This window comes from Phalaenopsis equestris, unplaced genomic scaffold, assembly GCF_001263595.1.
Source record: "Phalaenopsis equestris unplaced genomic scaffold, ASM126359v1 Scaffold000417, whole genome shotgun sequence".
Classification (NCBI taxonomy): Eukaryota; Viridiplantae; Streptophyta; class Magnoliopsida; order Asparagales; family Orchidaceae; genus Phalaenopsis; species Phalaenopsis equestris.
The window spans coordinates 487,933-503,002 of record NW_018164858.1 but is presented as its reverse complement, the minus strand read 5'-3'; the positions used below and the strand labels follow the sequence as shown (position 1 = coordinate 503,002).

General features: G+C 35.5%; 1 protein-coding gene across 1 annotated transcript in view; it reads right to left on the bottom strand.

The window, feature by feature from the left end:
* Window positions 1–550: 550 nt before the first annotated feature.
* LOC110027156 (flowering time control protein FCA) overlaps window positions 551–15,070 on the bottom strand; it is a 64,816-nt gene continuing 50,296 nt past the window's right edge. Inside the window, exons 17-18 of the mRNA XM_020728468.1 lie at window positions 12,113–12,194; window positions 551–795 (exon numbers count right to left, since the gene is read on the bottom strand). Coding sequence (XP_020584127.1) covers window positions 12,123–12,194 — 72 coding nt within the window. The 3' untranslated portion in view covers window positions 551–795; window positions 12,113–12,122. The remainder of the gene's footprint in view (window positions 796–12,112; window positions 12,195–15,070) is intronic.

Here is a 15,070-nt window from a genome sequence, read left to right as displayed (position 1 = left end):
TATATATTTGTGACATACTTTTTCAGAATACATTTGTATGGAAAAATAAATAGTACTCAATAACTTCAACTCATTTGAAGCTAATTTGGGAGAAGGTGATTGATCTATAAGAACCATGCCCTATGCCTTGTCTTGCTTCATCTTTTCTTTACCTTCTTCTTCATTAAAAAAACAAAGAGAAAATTCCTTTTTTTTTTTTTTTAATGCTTGTCCAACAAATTGGCAGTAATGTGGAAACTAATGCGGATGGACTCGTATATGGGGGGGTTGAACACATTGATATCAATGAAATAACAATACATCAATCAACAGCAATATATTTTAAATGCTTATTATTTAATTAATTATTTGTTTGTTTTGTACTAAATCTCCAAAGATATATGAGTATTATATAAGTAAATATGCATAGCCAAATATCTGGTTGATATAATTCAAGATAACATTTCCGTCCAAATGCATGGAGGACATGATTCAAATCAAGACATTTCAGAAGTCTTATCTTGCCTAGTTCATGCTTAACCAAGTCAACACATTGTAGAGGACATCATTATTTAGAAAAGCTTGATAAATAAGAAACTTGTTAAAAAATACTGTCATTTTAAGGTAAATTTAAACAGCTATCTGAAGGCTACAGCAGCAATGGTACAGGAAACAAGTTCATTCGAGACACAAAAGCCTTAAAAAGAGTGGTTTCTCCTACTGCCTTAAAAGCATAATACAGTTATAGTTGAGGCCTACAGCTCAGTTTTGAGGTGATCCCTTGCCCAATAGCCGGAAAGTGGTAGTTTCATGAACCTACAAAAACAAAAAAGAAGAGGAAATTTCTTGGATTAGGAGCAACATAAGAAAATATATCATCATCATCGTTAGTCATTAGTTTGACCCCACCAACTAATTTGGGGTAGGGTTTATGATTCCTCATCCTCGACTCGTTCCAATTGAGTACTATATGAGGTTTTAAATTTATTCTCCAAAAATAGTAGAGCACAATCTATATGTTAGCCATGTGTTTACCACTGATCCTATCCTTATATAAATCTTTTTGCAGAGATATTAGTACCATATACCCACGATTCGAGTTGAGTTTAGATCGATCGATTACAACCCTAATGCTTATCTAGATCGAGTTCATAGAAATAAAATTTGATTCATGAATGTTTATTAATTTTTATTCTCAGCATAACCATTTGATTACATTAAGGTTTTTTAGTCACACATCTAGCAAATTGTATTTTTGCATATTGATATTGGAATTAACCAAAAACAATGATGAACAAACAAATATTATTACCAAAAAAGCCAATAGACGGTTACAACCAACACTCAAAACAGAAAATAGCAACACCACCACACACGACACACGACCAAGGAGGAACTTCGGTGGTGTTGGTCGGTGTTAGAAGACTTGGAGAGGTGGTGAAAAGACAGGGAAAAGGTTTCTAAGCTATGGATTGTCACAACAGGCCCAGGGCTTGGAGTTAACCAATGCGGGAACGAACGGTCGAACGGTGTGAAATAAATTTTCTATATTAACCTTCAATTTAATAAATGAAAGAGTCGCTACAAATTAAATTAAAGAAGTACAATTAAAATTTACCCCGTTGACGGTTGTCCGCGTCTTCTATAAATGTTTTCTCGTCTACCGCTCATCTTTTAATAATTTAATTACACCTGAAAAATTATTTAAAACAATTGTAAGCCAAACAAATATCAGAATACTCATACTCATAAACTACAGTAATATAAAGAAGATAGAAATAATATGCATGTCAGTTAAACTGTTTTAATAAATCAATATAAACATTAATTGTTATTCAAAAGTCTTACTTTACCAATAGCATATCAATATCATTTGGTACTCGTACTTTTATTTTTAGTTTTGCCTCAAATTCATTGAAGAAAATGGGAGTTTGAGAATATAAAAAGAAGAGAGAAAAGATTTGGCCGCTTTGGAGAAGGATTGGTCGCTGAGAAAGCCGTTTAAGGTTGGTTACCTAAGGCGGCGGGTTAGAGGCAAGCATATAGAGGATCGTCGTAGGACGACTCCGTAAATTTCAAGTTATTAATCTCAATATAAAAGTCACCGCAACGTCCCGCAAATTACTAACGATCGAGAACCTCACCAGACAACTGAGAAGAGTAAGTACGTTTCTAAATTTTAGTACTTTCTTTTATTTCAGAATGTATGTTGATTTATATGTATGTTTTAGTTCAGTTAGAGTTATATTGTAGCAGATTTTTCATATTGTTAGATTAAGAAAAATATGCATAACATAAAAGATATATAAGAAATATATGAGATGCATGTTAAGTAAAATAGGAAATGATGTACATGCATGAAAGATATGCACAAAATGAATTATATTTAGCTAGAAATTATATATGATGCATGCAGGAAAGATATGCATTATAAAAGTAAGAGATATGCATGAGATAGATATATGAAAGACATGAAAGATATGTATGATAAATAGTTGCACAACAAAAATGTGTATGTTAGTAGATTGCATAGAAATGTCTTAGAAAAATATGCGTATACAGAATGAAATGGTCTATATATGAATGTTTGTATGTGCATGTTTAGAAAATGATTTAACCCCCTAATAGTACAAGCAGTGGACGCTAGTATACCCGCATAAATAGAGTTTTTCTACTATCTCAGACAATTGTGATGGTTAGATCACTAACCGCTGTGCCAATAAGATAATATCGGATAGGGGCGAGTAGATCAGAGCTTAACTCCCCAGATAATTGTGATGTTTACATTGCTGGTCGTTGCACTGACAGGATAATATTAGTCAGGGGCATGTAAAGATACTTGATGTGTAGATCACTAACAACTGTGTCGACGAAAGCTGACAGGGCAATATCGACCAAGGTTGTGTTAGGTTTGTTGACGGTGATCCTCACAGAGACAGACGTGTATGTAAAAAATATAAAATAAAAGTAAAATAAAAGTAAATGCTTATAAAAGATTAACTATGTTTATTTAGAAAAAATTCATTGATACATGGATTAGCATATATCATATTGTTTATATATATATATATATATATTTATGAAAGTCTTAAGGCTGATTATATTAAAATAAAAAAGGATACAAAAAAGTTGTATGAAAGGGCCCAATAGATGATGTCCTACTCATACGATACATGGTACAAAAATATCTCCACAAAAAGATACAAAAGACTCAAAAAAAGAAAACATGCAAAACAAGTGTCTATGGACGAGACAATTTAGACCTGCCTCTTCCTCTGGTTCTTGGAGCGGATCCAGATAGCAAACTCTGAAGTGTTGTTCCATTGTCATGAGTGACCAAGATATCATCCATTAAGTTTCCAAGCTGAACAGTGTCCCCGACCTTCTTCCTTCGCTGAGAAGTGTAAACTTGTCATTCTTCTTCTGAAGACTGTTCCTGAGTAAGACCTTGGGAAACACCTGCCCTCTCAACAAGTAGTTCTACCAACTGATTAATAGCAGTAAGATGGTTTGTGTTTGGCTCTAAATCTTCCTCACTAGTATTAGGAGACACATTTTATTAGTATTAGGAGACACATTTTATGCCATCTGAATGTGAATGTTCGCTTCATCCCTATCTTCAATCACCTCATAGAGGGGAGCTTGAGGTAGAGCTTGAGAGGGTAGTATCTCCACTCCAGTAGAAGAAGGGGCAGTGACCGCGTCCTGCCTTCCAGGGGCAACCTCCTAACTATCCTCCAACAAACGACCCTTATCAATATTTTCCGAAACAATATCAGTAGAGAAACCATTTTGCACCGTATCCGCCATGGGCATAGTAGTAGGTATCACAGGCAGTGAAGAAGAGGGCATAACCTCCGCAGGAATATGCTGAGAAACAGGAGGTGGGGCTACAGCCGACCGAAGATGGGGATGCAACCGATAACATGATGAAGAGCTATGACCAAACATTCCACAGTGAAAGCAGTATTGGGGATGAGGTCTCATCACAATCTTCTGCCAATAACCCTGATGAGGGGAGCCAATCCAAATCTCCCCTGAAAATGGTTGAGTGATGTCGCGCTCTACAAGTACACAAGCTTCAGATGGTCTGGTTGTATCAAGCGTGGGAGTATCGACCTTCAGCGGTTTCCCAAAAACAGTTGCTAATGTATAAAGGGTTTCATAATTGAAGAGATGCACCTTGAGCCCTAGAAAATTAACCCAAACCGAGATAATAGGAGATTTCAATTTAGAATCAAAATCCACTGTCTATTTCAGAATTTTCATAAAGCGATTATCAATTTTGAGAACTTTTTGAGCAAAGATTTGAGTATAATCTGCGTCATTTGAGAGTTAAATGAGAACATGACGACCATCTAGCGAACCAACTTTCCAACTCCCTATGAGCTTAAGAGAATCGAAATGCTTTCAAATAATCTCAACCTTGGGATTTCCATATGGAAATTTCCCAACAAGAGTATATCTACATGTTGAAGCGTATATCTACATGTTGAAGCCAATTCTACATGTTGAAGCCAATATATTTGTTTCCTCATCAGTGAGAAACAAAGCGGGTTTGTCATTCTTTCCTCCCAGTATTTTAATAAATGTATAACCGCCTCCAGATTCTTGTGCATCATGAAATTCTTAATGGAAGAAACAGGAACGGTCGTCTGCTCCGGGAGTAGAACCCCCAGAGACAACCACCGCGCGCCGCATAACTCGGGGCCATTCCCCCAAACCGAAACAAAAGTAAACCCAAATGCAAAAGCCCCACGCGCCAACACTAGAGCTGAAGCAACGAAGAACAGAAACAGGGAACGCAAATCTCGAAAGCAGACGAAAAAGCCACAGACTGCGATCGGGGAAGAAGGCTCGGCCAACGCACTCGAAAGCAGACGTAGGAAGCAGACGAGAAACTCAGTTTGCGAGTGGAGAAGAAGGCTCAATTCTCCTTCTTCATGCACAACAGTTCCTCCTTAAATCAGCTTGATTCTTCTTCGCGAAGCTCAACGAAGAAGTGACACATTCCTCCCCTCTGCTCGCCATCGAAGCAGTTTCCTCCTCTCGCACGACAGATATGTCTCTTCTGTCCTAATTCTCACTTCGTCCTCGTCGCCTAGCTCAAGGAAAGTCGATCTGCGATTTTATAGACAAATTTTTCTCTCCGACATCCTAACCATCAATCCCATCTTCTCTCGCTATGATCGATTCATTTTCTATCCCTTCCTCATTTGGTTTCATGACTCGTCAATTCCTTATCTTCAATTTCACGAACTTCTTGTTTCTTCTCCTCCTTCCATTCATTTGGCTTGAACCTTCCCATCCTCTTCCGCGACTCTTCATTTCTCCCCCATTAAAAACAGAACTGTTACAATCTTCTCCACTTACAAAAATTTAATCCTTGAAATTTATAAACAGACCTCACAAAACAACTCATTAAGCATTTTTTATTAAACTCTTCTTCCACAATTTCAGTTGTAGCCTAATGCTAATACTTATTAATTTGAGTTAATAATATCTTTTAAGTTTTAGTATTAAAATTTTCTTATGATTTTCCTATTGGTCGTTTCATCGGTGTTCAATTAATTAATCTTAAACATAGACTGATACCATTTTGTCATGGCCTGACCCGAAACTTGGATTAAACCAAGGCGGATACAAACAGTCAGACGGAGTGAAATAAATTTTTTATATTAAATAAAAGAGCCACGACAAATTAAATAAAGATGTACAATTAAAATTTACCTCGTTGAAGGTTGTTCACGGTTTTTTTTATCATGGCTCATCTTTTAATAATTAAATTAAACCTGAAAATTAGTTAAAATAATTGTGAGCTAAACGAGTCAGTAAATACTCAAACTCATAAATTACATTAATACAAGTGAGAAAAAGATAATATGCATGATTATTAAATTTTTAAATAAATTAATATAGAAATTTTATGTTATTTAAAATAATCTTACTTTGCCAATAGCATATCAATATCACTTCGTACTTATACAATCGTAACAAGAGTCAACGTCTAAAAATTATGTCAATTAAGACACATCAATATAAATAACATTTTTCATTTAAGTGCAAGGATACATTAGTGTTCCCCCACTAATATCATCAACGAGTGTTCCATCATAACCAGTCATGCACATACAAACAGTCAGTATAAACATATGTTCATCACATTTAATCATACTATATAAAACATACATTAAAATGCATGAGTAAATAGCTACAACATTCACAATAATATGACCAATAAAGAAAAGAATAACTCAATTAGAACAAAACATCCACAAATATCATTAACTACAAATATATTTGAGAAGACACAAATTATTATGATAGTTTAAAAGTACAAGTACTCACCTCGATGTCGCCTAATTTGATATTTGTCTTGATGTCAATTCTTTTAAAATCGAAAGCCTAAAATATGATCTAAATTTTTATTAATTTATTATTTTTAAATAAACTATTAGTTTTTCATTATTTAATGTTAAATTTTTTCTTTATTCAATCACGTTTAATTTCTATTTAATAAAAATATTTTTGTATACAAATATCTTATACTATTATTATTATGTTTTAATAAAAATCATACCTTGGTCGTATCCCACATGAGGGCAGCCACAACTCCTTCAGCACAGGGCAACGGGTCGAATTCCTTCCTCCCCACAATCGGCTTGATTCAACCTCGCATAATTGCTCTTCTTAATCCCTAACATGAGTCGCGCCTCCTCTGTATGTGACAATCTTCTTCCTACGCACGAGGTTCGACCTAGCACCGACACGAATCTTCCCTTCTCCTTCTGTTCGAACACCTCCTGCATGCGATGGCCTTCCCTTTCTTCTTTGGGCATGACGGTTCCTCCTCAACTCGGCTCGAATCTTCTTCACGAAGCTCGACGAAGAAGCGACACCTTCTTCCTCCCCTCTACTCACCACCAAAACAGTCTCCTCCTTTTGCACTACAGATACGACGCTTCTACCCTAATTCTCACTTCATCCTTGCCGCTTAGCTCCAGGTAAGTCAGTCTGTGATTTTATAGGCAAATTTGCCTCTCCGACTTCATGACCATCAATCACTTCTTCTCTTGATATGATCAATTTATTTTCGCTCCTTTCCTCGTTCAGTTTCAAGACTCCTCAATTCCTGATCTCTAATTTCACAATCTTCTCATTTCTTCTCCCCCTTCCATTCATTCGGCTCGACTTTTCCCATCATCTTCTGTGACTCTTCGTTTCTCCTCAATTAAGAACAAAATTGCTACAATCTTCCCCACTTAAAAAAAAATTCTTACTCAAAATTTTTAAACATACCCCACGATACAACTCATTAAGCATTTTCTATTGGACTCTCTTCTTCAAAAATTTCAGTTGTAGCCGTATGCCTATACTTATTAATTTGAGTTAATTATAAATTTTAAATTTTATTATTTAAATTTTCTTATGATTTTATTATTAATATTAAACCTTGGGCTCTAATAGCACTTTTATCACGACTCGGACCGAGACTTGGAGTAAACCAAGGCGAGAGCGGACGGACGGACGGTGTAAAATAAATTTTTTATATTAACCTTTAATTTAAAAAATGAAAGAGCCACTACAAATTAAATTAAACTGGTATAATTAAAATTTATCTCATTGACGATTTTCCGCATCTTCTATAAACGTTTTCTCATCTATCGCTCAACTTTTAATAATTTAATTAACCTAAAAAATTAGTTAAAATAATTGTGAGCTAAACAAGCCAGTGAATACTTATACTCATACTCAAACTATAGTAATACAAGGGAGAAAGAAATAATACGCATGTCAGTTGAACAATTAAAATAAATCAATATAACCATTTGATGATATTTAAAAGACTTATTTTACCAATATCTTATCAATATCATTTCGTAATTATACAACTGTCACAGGAGTCGCCGTCTAAAAATTGTGTCAATCAAGAAGGATCAATATCATTATCATTTTTCATTTACGTGCACGGATACATTAGTGTTCCCCCACTAGTACCATCAATGAGTACTTCATCATAGTCAGTCATGCACTTACAAGCAACCAACATAAACATGTGTTCATCACATTCAATCATACTATATAAATACCGTCTAAAAATTGTTGGTAGGTGGCTAGGAATGGCGGCAGGGAGGTATGGGGGCTACAAAAGACAACAAGTGTGTTGTCCTTGAAGGTTTCTATAGCAGTTACGACGATGGTGACAACATAGGGAAGGTTGTGGAGGATAGAAAAGTTGAGGGTAAATAACACATCAGGAGAGAGATCAAGTCGGAGCACCACTCGATCCTTAGAGGAGAATCACCACCTCGAAACAAGAAACATTTGAAACACCACTTGCCCCTGGATAAAGCCCTATACAGGAAAACAGGGGATATGAAGGCAACTGTCTTGACAGAAACATTATCACAAACTGATCCACAACATGGTAAAAATATATATATACCTAACTAAGAATTGGACCCCCTCTCACAACGAGGCGGTAATATGCCATAAGGAAAGTCATTCATTGCTTAAGCTACAATTATGAACCAATCCCAGCCAGCTCGGAGGCCTTGCGTCCAATCTAGAAGCTGAGACGCTCACATCTGATGCAAAGCGGGAGATGCTCGCATTGTCCAGTGTCGCGGATTGGATTCTTGCATCGCACTCCGTTGGACACACAACATCACATACCTTGCCTCATTATTTTATCTCATTGCATATAGATAGTTAAACCATGTAATTGTGAACATAGGATTTTGCAAAAAGTAAGAAAACTAATAGCTATGAGAAGACTAGGTATTGTAATATTAAATAAGTTATGATTAGATTCGATTACTTAGTTATCAAACTGAGAACCTACACTAAGATGAACAACATCAAGTAAACTCATAAGAAAAATCTTGTTAAACAGTGCAATGAGCATCATCATAAGTCAATAAAAAAGTTAATTATGTAATTCGGTGTCTATGGTGGGAATGAAACCATCTAATATGAACTCACAAAGATAGTATTAATCAATGCAATGTGCTTCATTATATGGGTATAAATTAGTGGTCATTTTATAATGCTAAAGTAGAAGCATTTGTAAATAAACTCTCCTACATCATTACCAAAGTAGAAGGCATAAGCCTGCCATAATTCACTTATGATAATGTAGTTGGGGAGACAATTTGAAGTCCTAGTTTAGTCAAACCAACAACTTCCTCAAAACAAACTAAAACCTTTTCTCAAATACAAAAATCTTGAGGTATGCCATAATCTCTTCAAACACCTTACAAATAAGAATGACCGTATTAAGAATGTCAAAAATCATAAGCTCCTTCTAATGGCGATCTAGAAAAAAAAATTTCGAGATGAACTGATTTTACAGTTGAACCTCCACTTGAAATTGAACTTCAATCTAAACATGAACACAAATGTGCGCTTGTTTCAACACGACCAAATCAAATGAATTTACTTGTGAAATAGCACCATGATCTAAATGTGAGCCTTAAACTTAATTGGACATTGAGATTGATCACCACTACTTGCTAAAGTTGTTTGTTTCTTTATCCCTTCCATTCTCCAAATCTCAAAAAAATTATCCCTTGAGATCATCATTTACATGGCAATGAACGCGTCGAGTATTTTTATTTAGTTCTATAACATCAAATATATCACATAATAAGAAAATTCATCTAGAGAGTGTTGGCTTAATTTGCATATTTATGAATTTTTTATTAATGATTCTCTTCATGAAAGCTTAAGTTTAAAATATTTTTAACACTAAAGGAAAATGCATAATAATATCTAATAAATATTAAATTTGGTCTGATGTACTTTAAGGAAATAATTTGAAATTCCAGAATGCTAATTTTCATCAAGATAGCTAACTATTATTGTTGATAATTTCCATGTACTTTCTTTGATGCCAATTATGAGCTCTAAAACTTTTGTCCTAATGAAGTTATTATTCACGCTTTCCCTAAAATCTTATGGGTACTATTACATTAGACTTGCAAGCATTGTATTTTGAATATGTTGAATTTATAAAATTAGTTGAAATTGAAAGATTAATGCTATGCATAGTAAATATTTTATTGGGGTGAATACACTTAACCCAATTGTATCATAATACTCATATAACCCTCATAAGAATTAGCAATATGTGATTTACCCTTTCTGTTTCTAACTGGAGTGTAGCTATTAAGCTTTCCATCCAATTTGACGGGTGAATTTTAGTCTCCTTTTTTTCTTCCTTCATCTCCTATAGCTTTTATTTTTATCCCAAAAATGCCTTTATTTTGAATTTCAATCACGAGTCCTTTCCTTTATCTCCATGGTGTGCAACTTGCCAAGCTGGTTCCTTTATCTCCATGGTGCAACCATTAAGGCCAAGGGAGCATATGAGGTTCATCAGGTGAAAGAAGAGAAGTTTGTTGTCAATAGCAATGTATCTTAAATGTTTCTTTAACAACAATTTAGCTTCTTATATTGGAATCTCTTGTCATGTTCCAATTAAGTAGTTTAATTTATAATACTGATCTTCATAATCTTATCTATCTTGAAAATTTAAGAGTGTTTCTAAAGCCAACTTGATTGAAAGATGATCTCACTATCTTTCAATTAGTCTCTTTAACCGCCAGTTTTGACACCCAAGTATAAAAAAGATGAAGAGAAATTCGAAGCTATGAACATGAACAAAAACCACTAGATTTCACAAGCATGAGATCCTAAACCACTAAAACCAAAGGAATAAGAAGTGTCACCGAGCCACTCCTTTATCTCAACTTCCCCAAGATGGACAACATAAATAGCTCTCATCTTCCTACAAAATATCAATTTTCCCATCGTCCTCTCCCTCCTCTCTTCTTTCTTAACATCATTGATTCTCCTCAATAAAATCCAAACTACTCTTCATTTTCATTGCAACCCAGCTTGAATTCATGTTCCTTGTTCTAGGGCAGAAGTTTACAACATCTTTTATAATCGTATGTGCTACTAACCTTTGGCGTAGTAGTGCTTAGAGCATAGATCAGCAGCTACAATCCGAAAGAAAGCCACATTTTCTTAAAAGACAATTTATTTCAAAGTAACGTAAACTTATTTACATAAGGGTATGTGTTTTTCACTCCAATCAAATTGGATGGAAAAGAAAACACTTTTATCAAAAGCAAATGGCATTTAAGCGCACATTCTTAAACAGCATAGCATTGTGCACATTAGAATAAAGAGAAGGGGATAAAGTATTATTACCCCAATTTTCTAACTAAGGCATATGTTCACTCCAATATTTGTGATAATATGACAAAAATTATGTTTTAATTTTTAACTATGGAACATGTTTTTTGCATTTGGCATGCAATACGTTACCTATCACAGCCTTACAAATACTAGTGACTATTGCATTTGTACTTTCTTTGTCTTTTAACATAAATGTTCTTCCTACAACGTTCAAAGATACAAGGTATCCTACTGGTATCTCTGAAAGTGAAGTTTAAAAGTGCCCTCGAGAATGCTAGTTTTGTTCTCCCACCAGCTGCAGCTCCAATTCCACGGTCATTTACCATCATATGATTACTGGGTGACTCATGAAGAATTGTATAAAATCTCGCTCAACCATTTCAATGACAAGAGTGCTTTAGATACTTTTCTGCCTGAAATATTTCCCTCCCACCCATAGGCACATGCTTCAGGCAATTTCTTCGAAAGATCATAATTCACTAAGATACTGCTTCCGATGCTTCACTAAAAAGCATATTCTTCGATAGCAAATGCTTCACTAGGGGCTAGATTTGCTTTGCTTAAAAATACAGCACAGTAACAATCAGGGGACAGATGATTCATATATAATTGCATTTAGTTCAAGAAATTTCCAGGATACAATATAACTGTAATCAAGAGAACCACGCATACATAAGCAACAAAAATAGCACAGCAAAGAGAAATAAATAGAGTACTGTACAGGACAAACATTTTCTTAGCAAAGCATTAATCGAATAAACAATTTAAGATGGGTTATTTTATGACATTAGCGAGCACGAATGGCTTCAAACCTGTAGGTTTATTTTTTCAAGCCCACTCTTATGAACCATAAATGCCCTGGACAGAGTGTGAATCAGTATGATAAAAAAATTATGGAACGAGAATTGAAGGCAAGTGAAGAAACCTAAGATTAGTCAGAGCATTTTTGGCATTTTGGTAGAGTCCATGACAGAGCCAGCTCCATGTAGTTGTGGATTGCTGAGATCCTGGTCAAGAGAATAGAGCATTTTTAAGGAAAAAACAAATGTGTATGAAAAGGAACGCTTATCATATTAGATGGCCATTATTAAGTACAAAAGGGAAAGTCTGCAATCTCTATGCATGTTAACAATGAAATTATGACTACTAAAGGATGCGTACACTATTGGAAGGTATCTATTCACAGAATGGCACAGAATTATCATAAAAGAAGAAGAAAGAATACGAGGGTTGAGTTTCAAACTAGTGAACCACAAATTCCATGCAGAAATCTGTCTACTAGAAAGTAAAATCCTAAATAGCGAAGAAAAAATGTGTGATGGACACGCAAACCAATGGGAAAAAACTTCTCAACAACACACCCACCCGTGGCCCTGATTTGGCACATCTTTTAAAGTTATCATCTCATTTTATCCTGAAATACATGATATAGTACAAGGATATAAGTATGACGATGACGTCACCATGAAATGATAGGACCATACACTCAAAGTAAACATAATATTCATGAAAAGAAGAGGACATCCAAAGAAAGAGAATAAAGGCCATTTCAGTGCCAACTTTAGATAAAAAGCTCTATTGATAAAATGAATACCTACTCTAATAAAGATGCATAAGCAACTAATCCATCGAAACAAACTCCATTTAAGCCAAGAGATAGAATGACAAAAGTTCAAACTTTTATGCAAGATTGGCAGAATAGCACGTTAGGAGAAGTCAGTATAAACTTCTGCAACATTATTCACATTTGTAAAGTAAGGCCCCATGTAGGGGTGATTTTTTCCGGCGACGCAGCACCAAGACGCGCCCATTTATTTTTCCATTCATTTGTCACGTTTTTTAGGATGCCATAGGAAAAATTCACGGAGCGCAGGTTGAACCCTGCGGCCTGTGCTTCCTATTATTTGATGTGAGCACAAGTTACTGCTCTCCCGCTCCCCCCCCCCCCCCCCGCTTCCTGGCCGCGCCCGTTCCCCCTCCCCTTTCTCAAGACCGCACTAGCATCTCCCTCCTCTCGCGCGATTGAAAGGTGTGAACGTTCATTTTTTTCGCTAGAGACATTTTTCTTTTGTTGTAACTGGATGTGCAACTCTCTATGTTGGATCTATTGAGTTGTTGGGTTTTCTTCAGTTGTTTGGATTTTTGTTAAATATCTTTGATTATGATGGTTCATTTTGGCTCTATTCTTCTATGTGAATGTTGGCTAACTTGAGGATGAGATGAAAGTGCATTCCTTGTCCTTAAGGGAGCTCTGGATATTCACGAATTAGGCATTTTTTTGCCTTTTAGCAGGATTTAGCTTAAATTATGCTTAAAACCAGCTATCAAACAACCCATAAAGGTAGAAAAGATAATGTTCAAGCCAACAAAATTCATGACAGAATGCAGCACTGCAACACCAACAGATAGAACATGCTCCATGTTGGTTCTCCTTTATTATTGTCTCAAATATTCTATTTGGCAATAAATCTTGCTTAAATCCATCATTAAACAAAATACCAAAGAGCCCCAGAGAATAATCAAATTTTAGAACGATGACAGTTAAATATGTAAGTATATAAGAATTATGAAGTACATATGTAAATCTCCCAAGTAGAATTTGTTTATCCCAATAATGTTTGCATGGGTTGACTGAGAATTAACACCCTAAGGCATCCTCATGCCTTCACAATTATTTGGCATATTGTCCATCCAAGATTCTTTATCAATTTTCTTAAAGGTAGACAAGATAATGTTCAAGACGGTATAAATTCATGTCATAACGCAACACAATAGTACCAATAGATAGAGAAAGCTCCATGTAGGTTATCCATCAAAAGTACCAAAATTTCTAAGTTAATGTTATTCTGTGCTATGTATCTATATATGAAAGTTTAGGTGTGAGATATGTAAAATACATACGAGTTTTGTGATATGCATGTAAATGCCAGAAAATTCTATTTGGCACTAGTCATTATAGTCTTTTCTCCAGCATTGTTTGTATCTTCAATATTTATCTTCTTTGATGATTAACCATCGGAAGGAAGAGATGATAATGGGTAATAGAACATCATAACAAGTTGATATGGATGATTATTTTAGCCTGTTAATCACAATCATGACAACACTGTGGAGTAATGCTTCAGTTATTTTTCATAATAATATATTTTTTTTGTTTTACAAGTTGAGAAAGATTGATTAATAAGTTTTGGAGAGGTCCAAAGGCTTTTGTTGTTTGGCAATAGCTTACTTTTTTATGTTAAACATGTAAATGCTTTCATGCATGAGCTTTTGAGTTTTTATACTCTTTTCTTTTATTTTCATAAGAAAAATATAAAAGAAGCATTCCACCAATGTGATTTAATTTTTGCATTAGTGAAAGTTTCGTGGTTGTGTGGTGAATCAAGCTTGTGTTGTGGTTTCTGTGATTGTGTGGTGGCTGTGGGTTGGGATGGTGGATGTGGTTTGGGGTGTTGGATGTGATTTGGAGTGTTGTGGTATTTGTGGGTTGGGGTGGGGTTCTGTGGTTTGTTTAGGGGCTCTAGCTTGTGTTGTGGGTTTTTTGGTTGTATAGTCACTGTGGGTTGAGGTGGTAGTTGTGAGTTGCGATGTTGATTGTGGTTGTGGTGTTGGTACTTGTGGGTTGGGGCGAGGTTATGTGGTTGTGTAGTGGTTAAAGCTTGCGTTGTTGGTTTCGTGGTTTTGTGATGGTTGTGGGTTGGGGTGATGGTTGTGGGTTGGGGTGCTTGCTGTGGTTGTGTGGTGGTACTACTTGTGGGTTGGGGTGATTCTGTGGTTGTGTACTGGCTCTAGCTTGTTTTGTGAGTTTTGTGGTTGTGTGGTGGTTGTGAGTTGGGGTAGTGGTTGTGGCTTGTGGGTTGTGCTTTAGAGTGGTTGTAGTGGG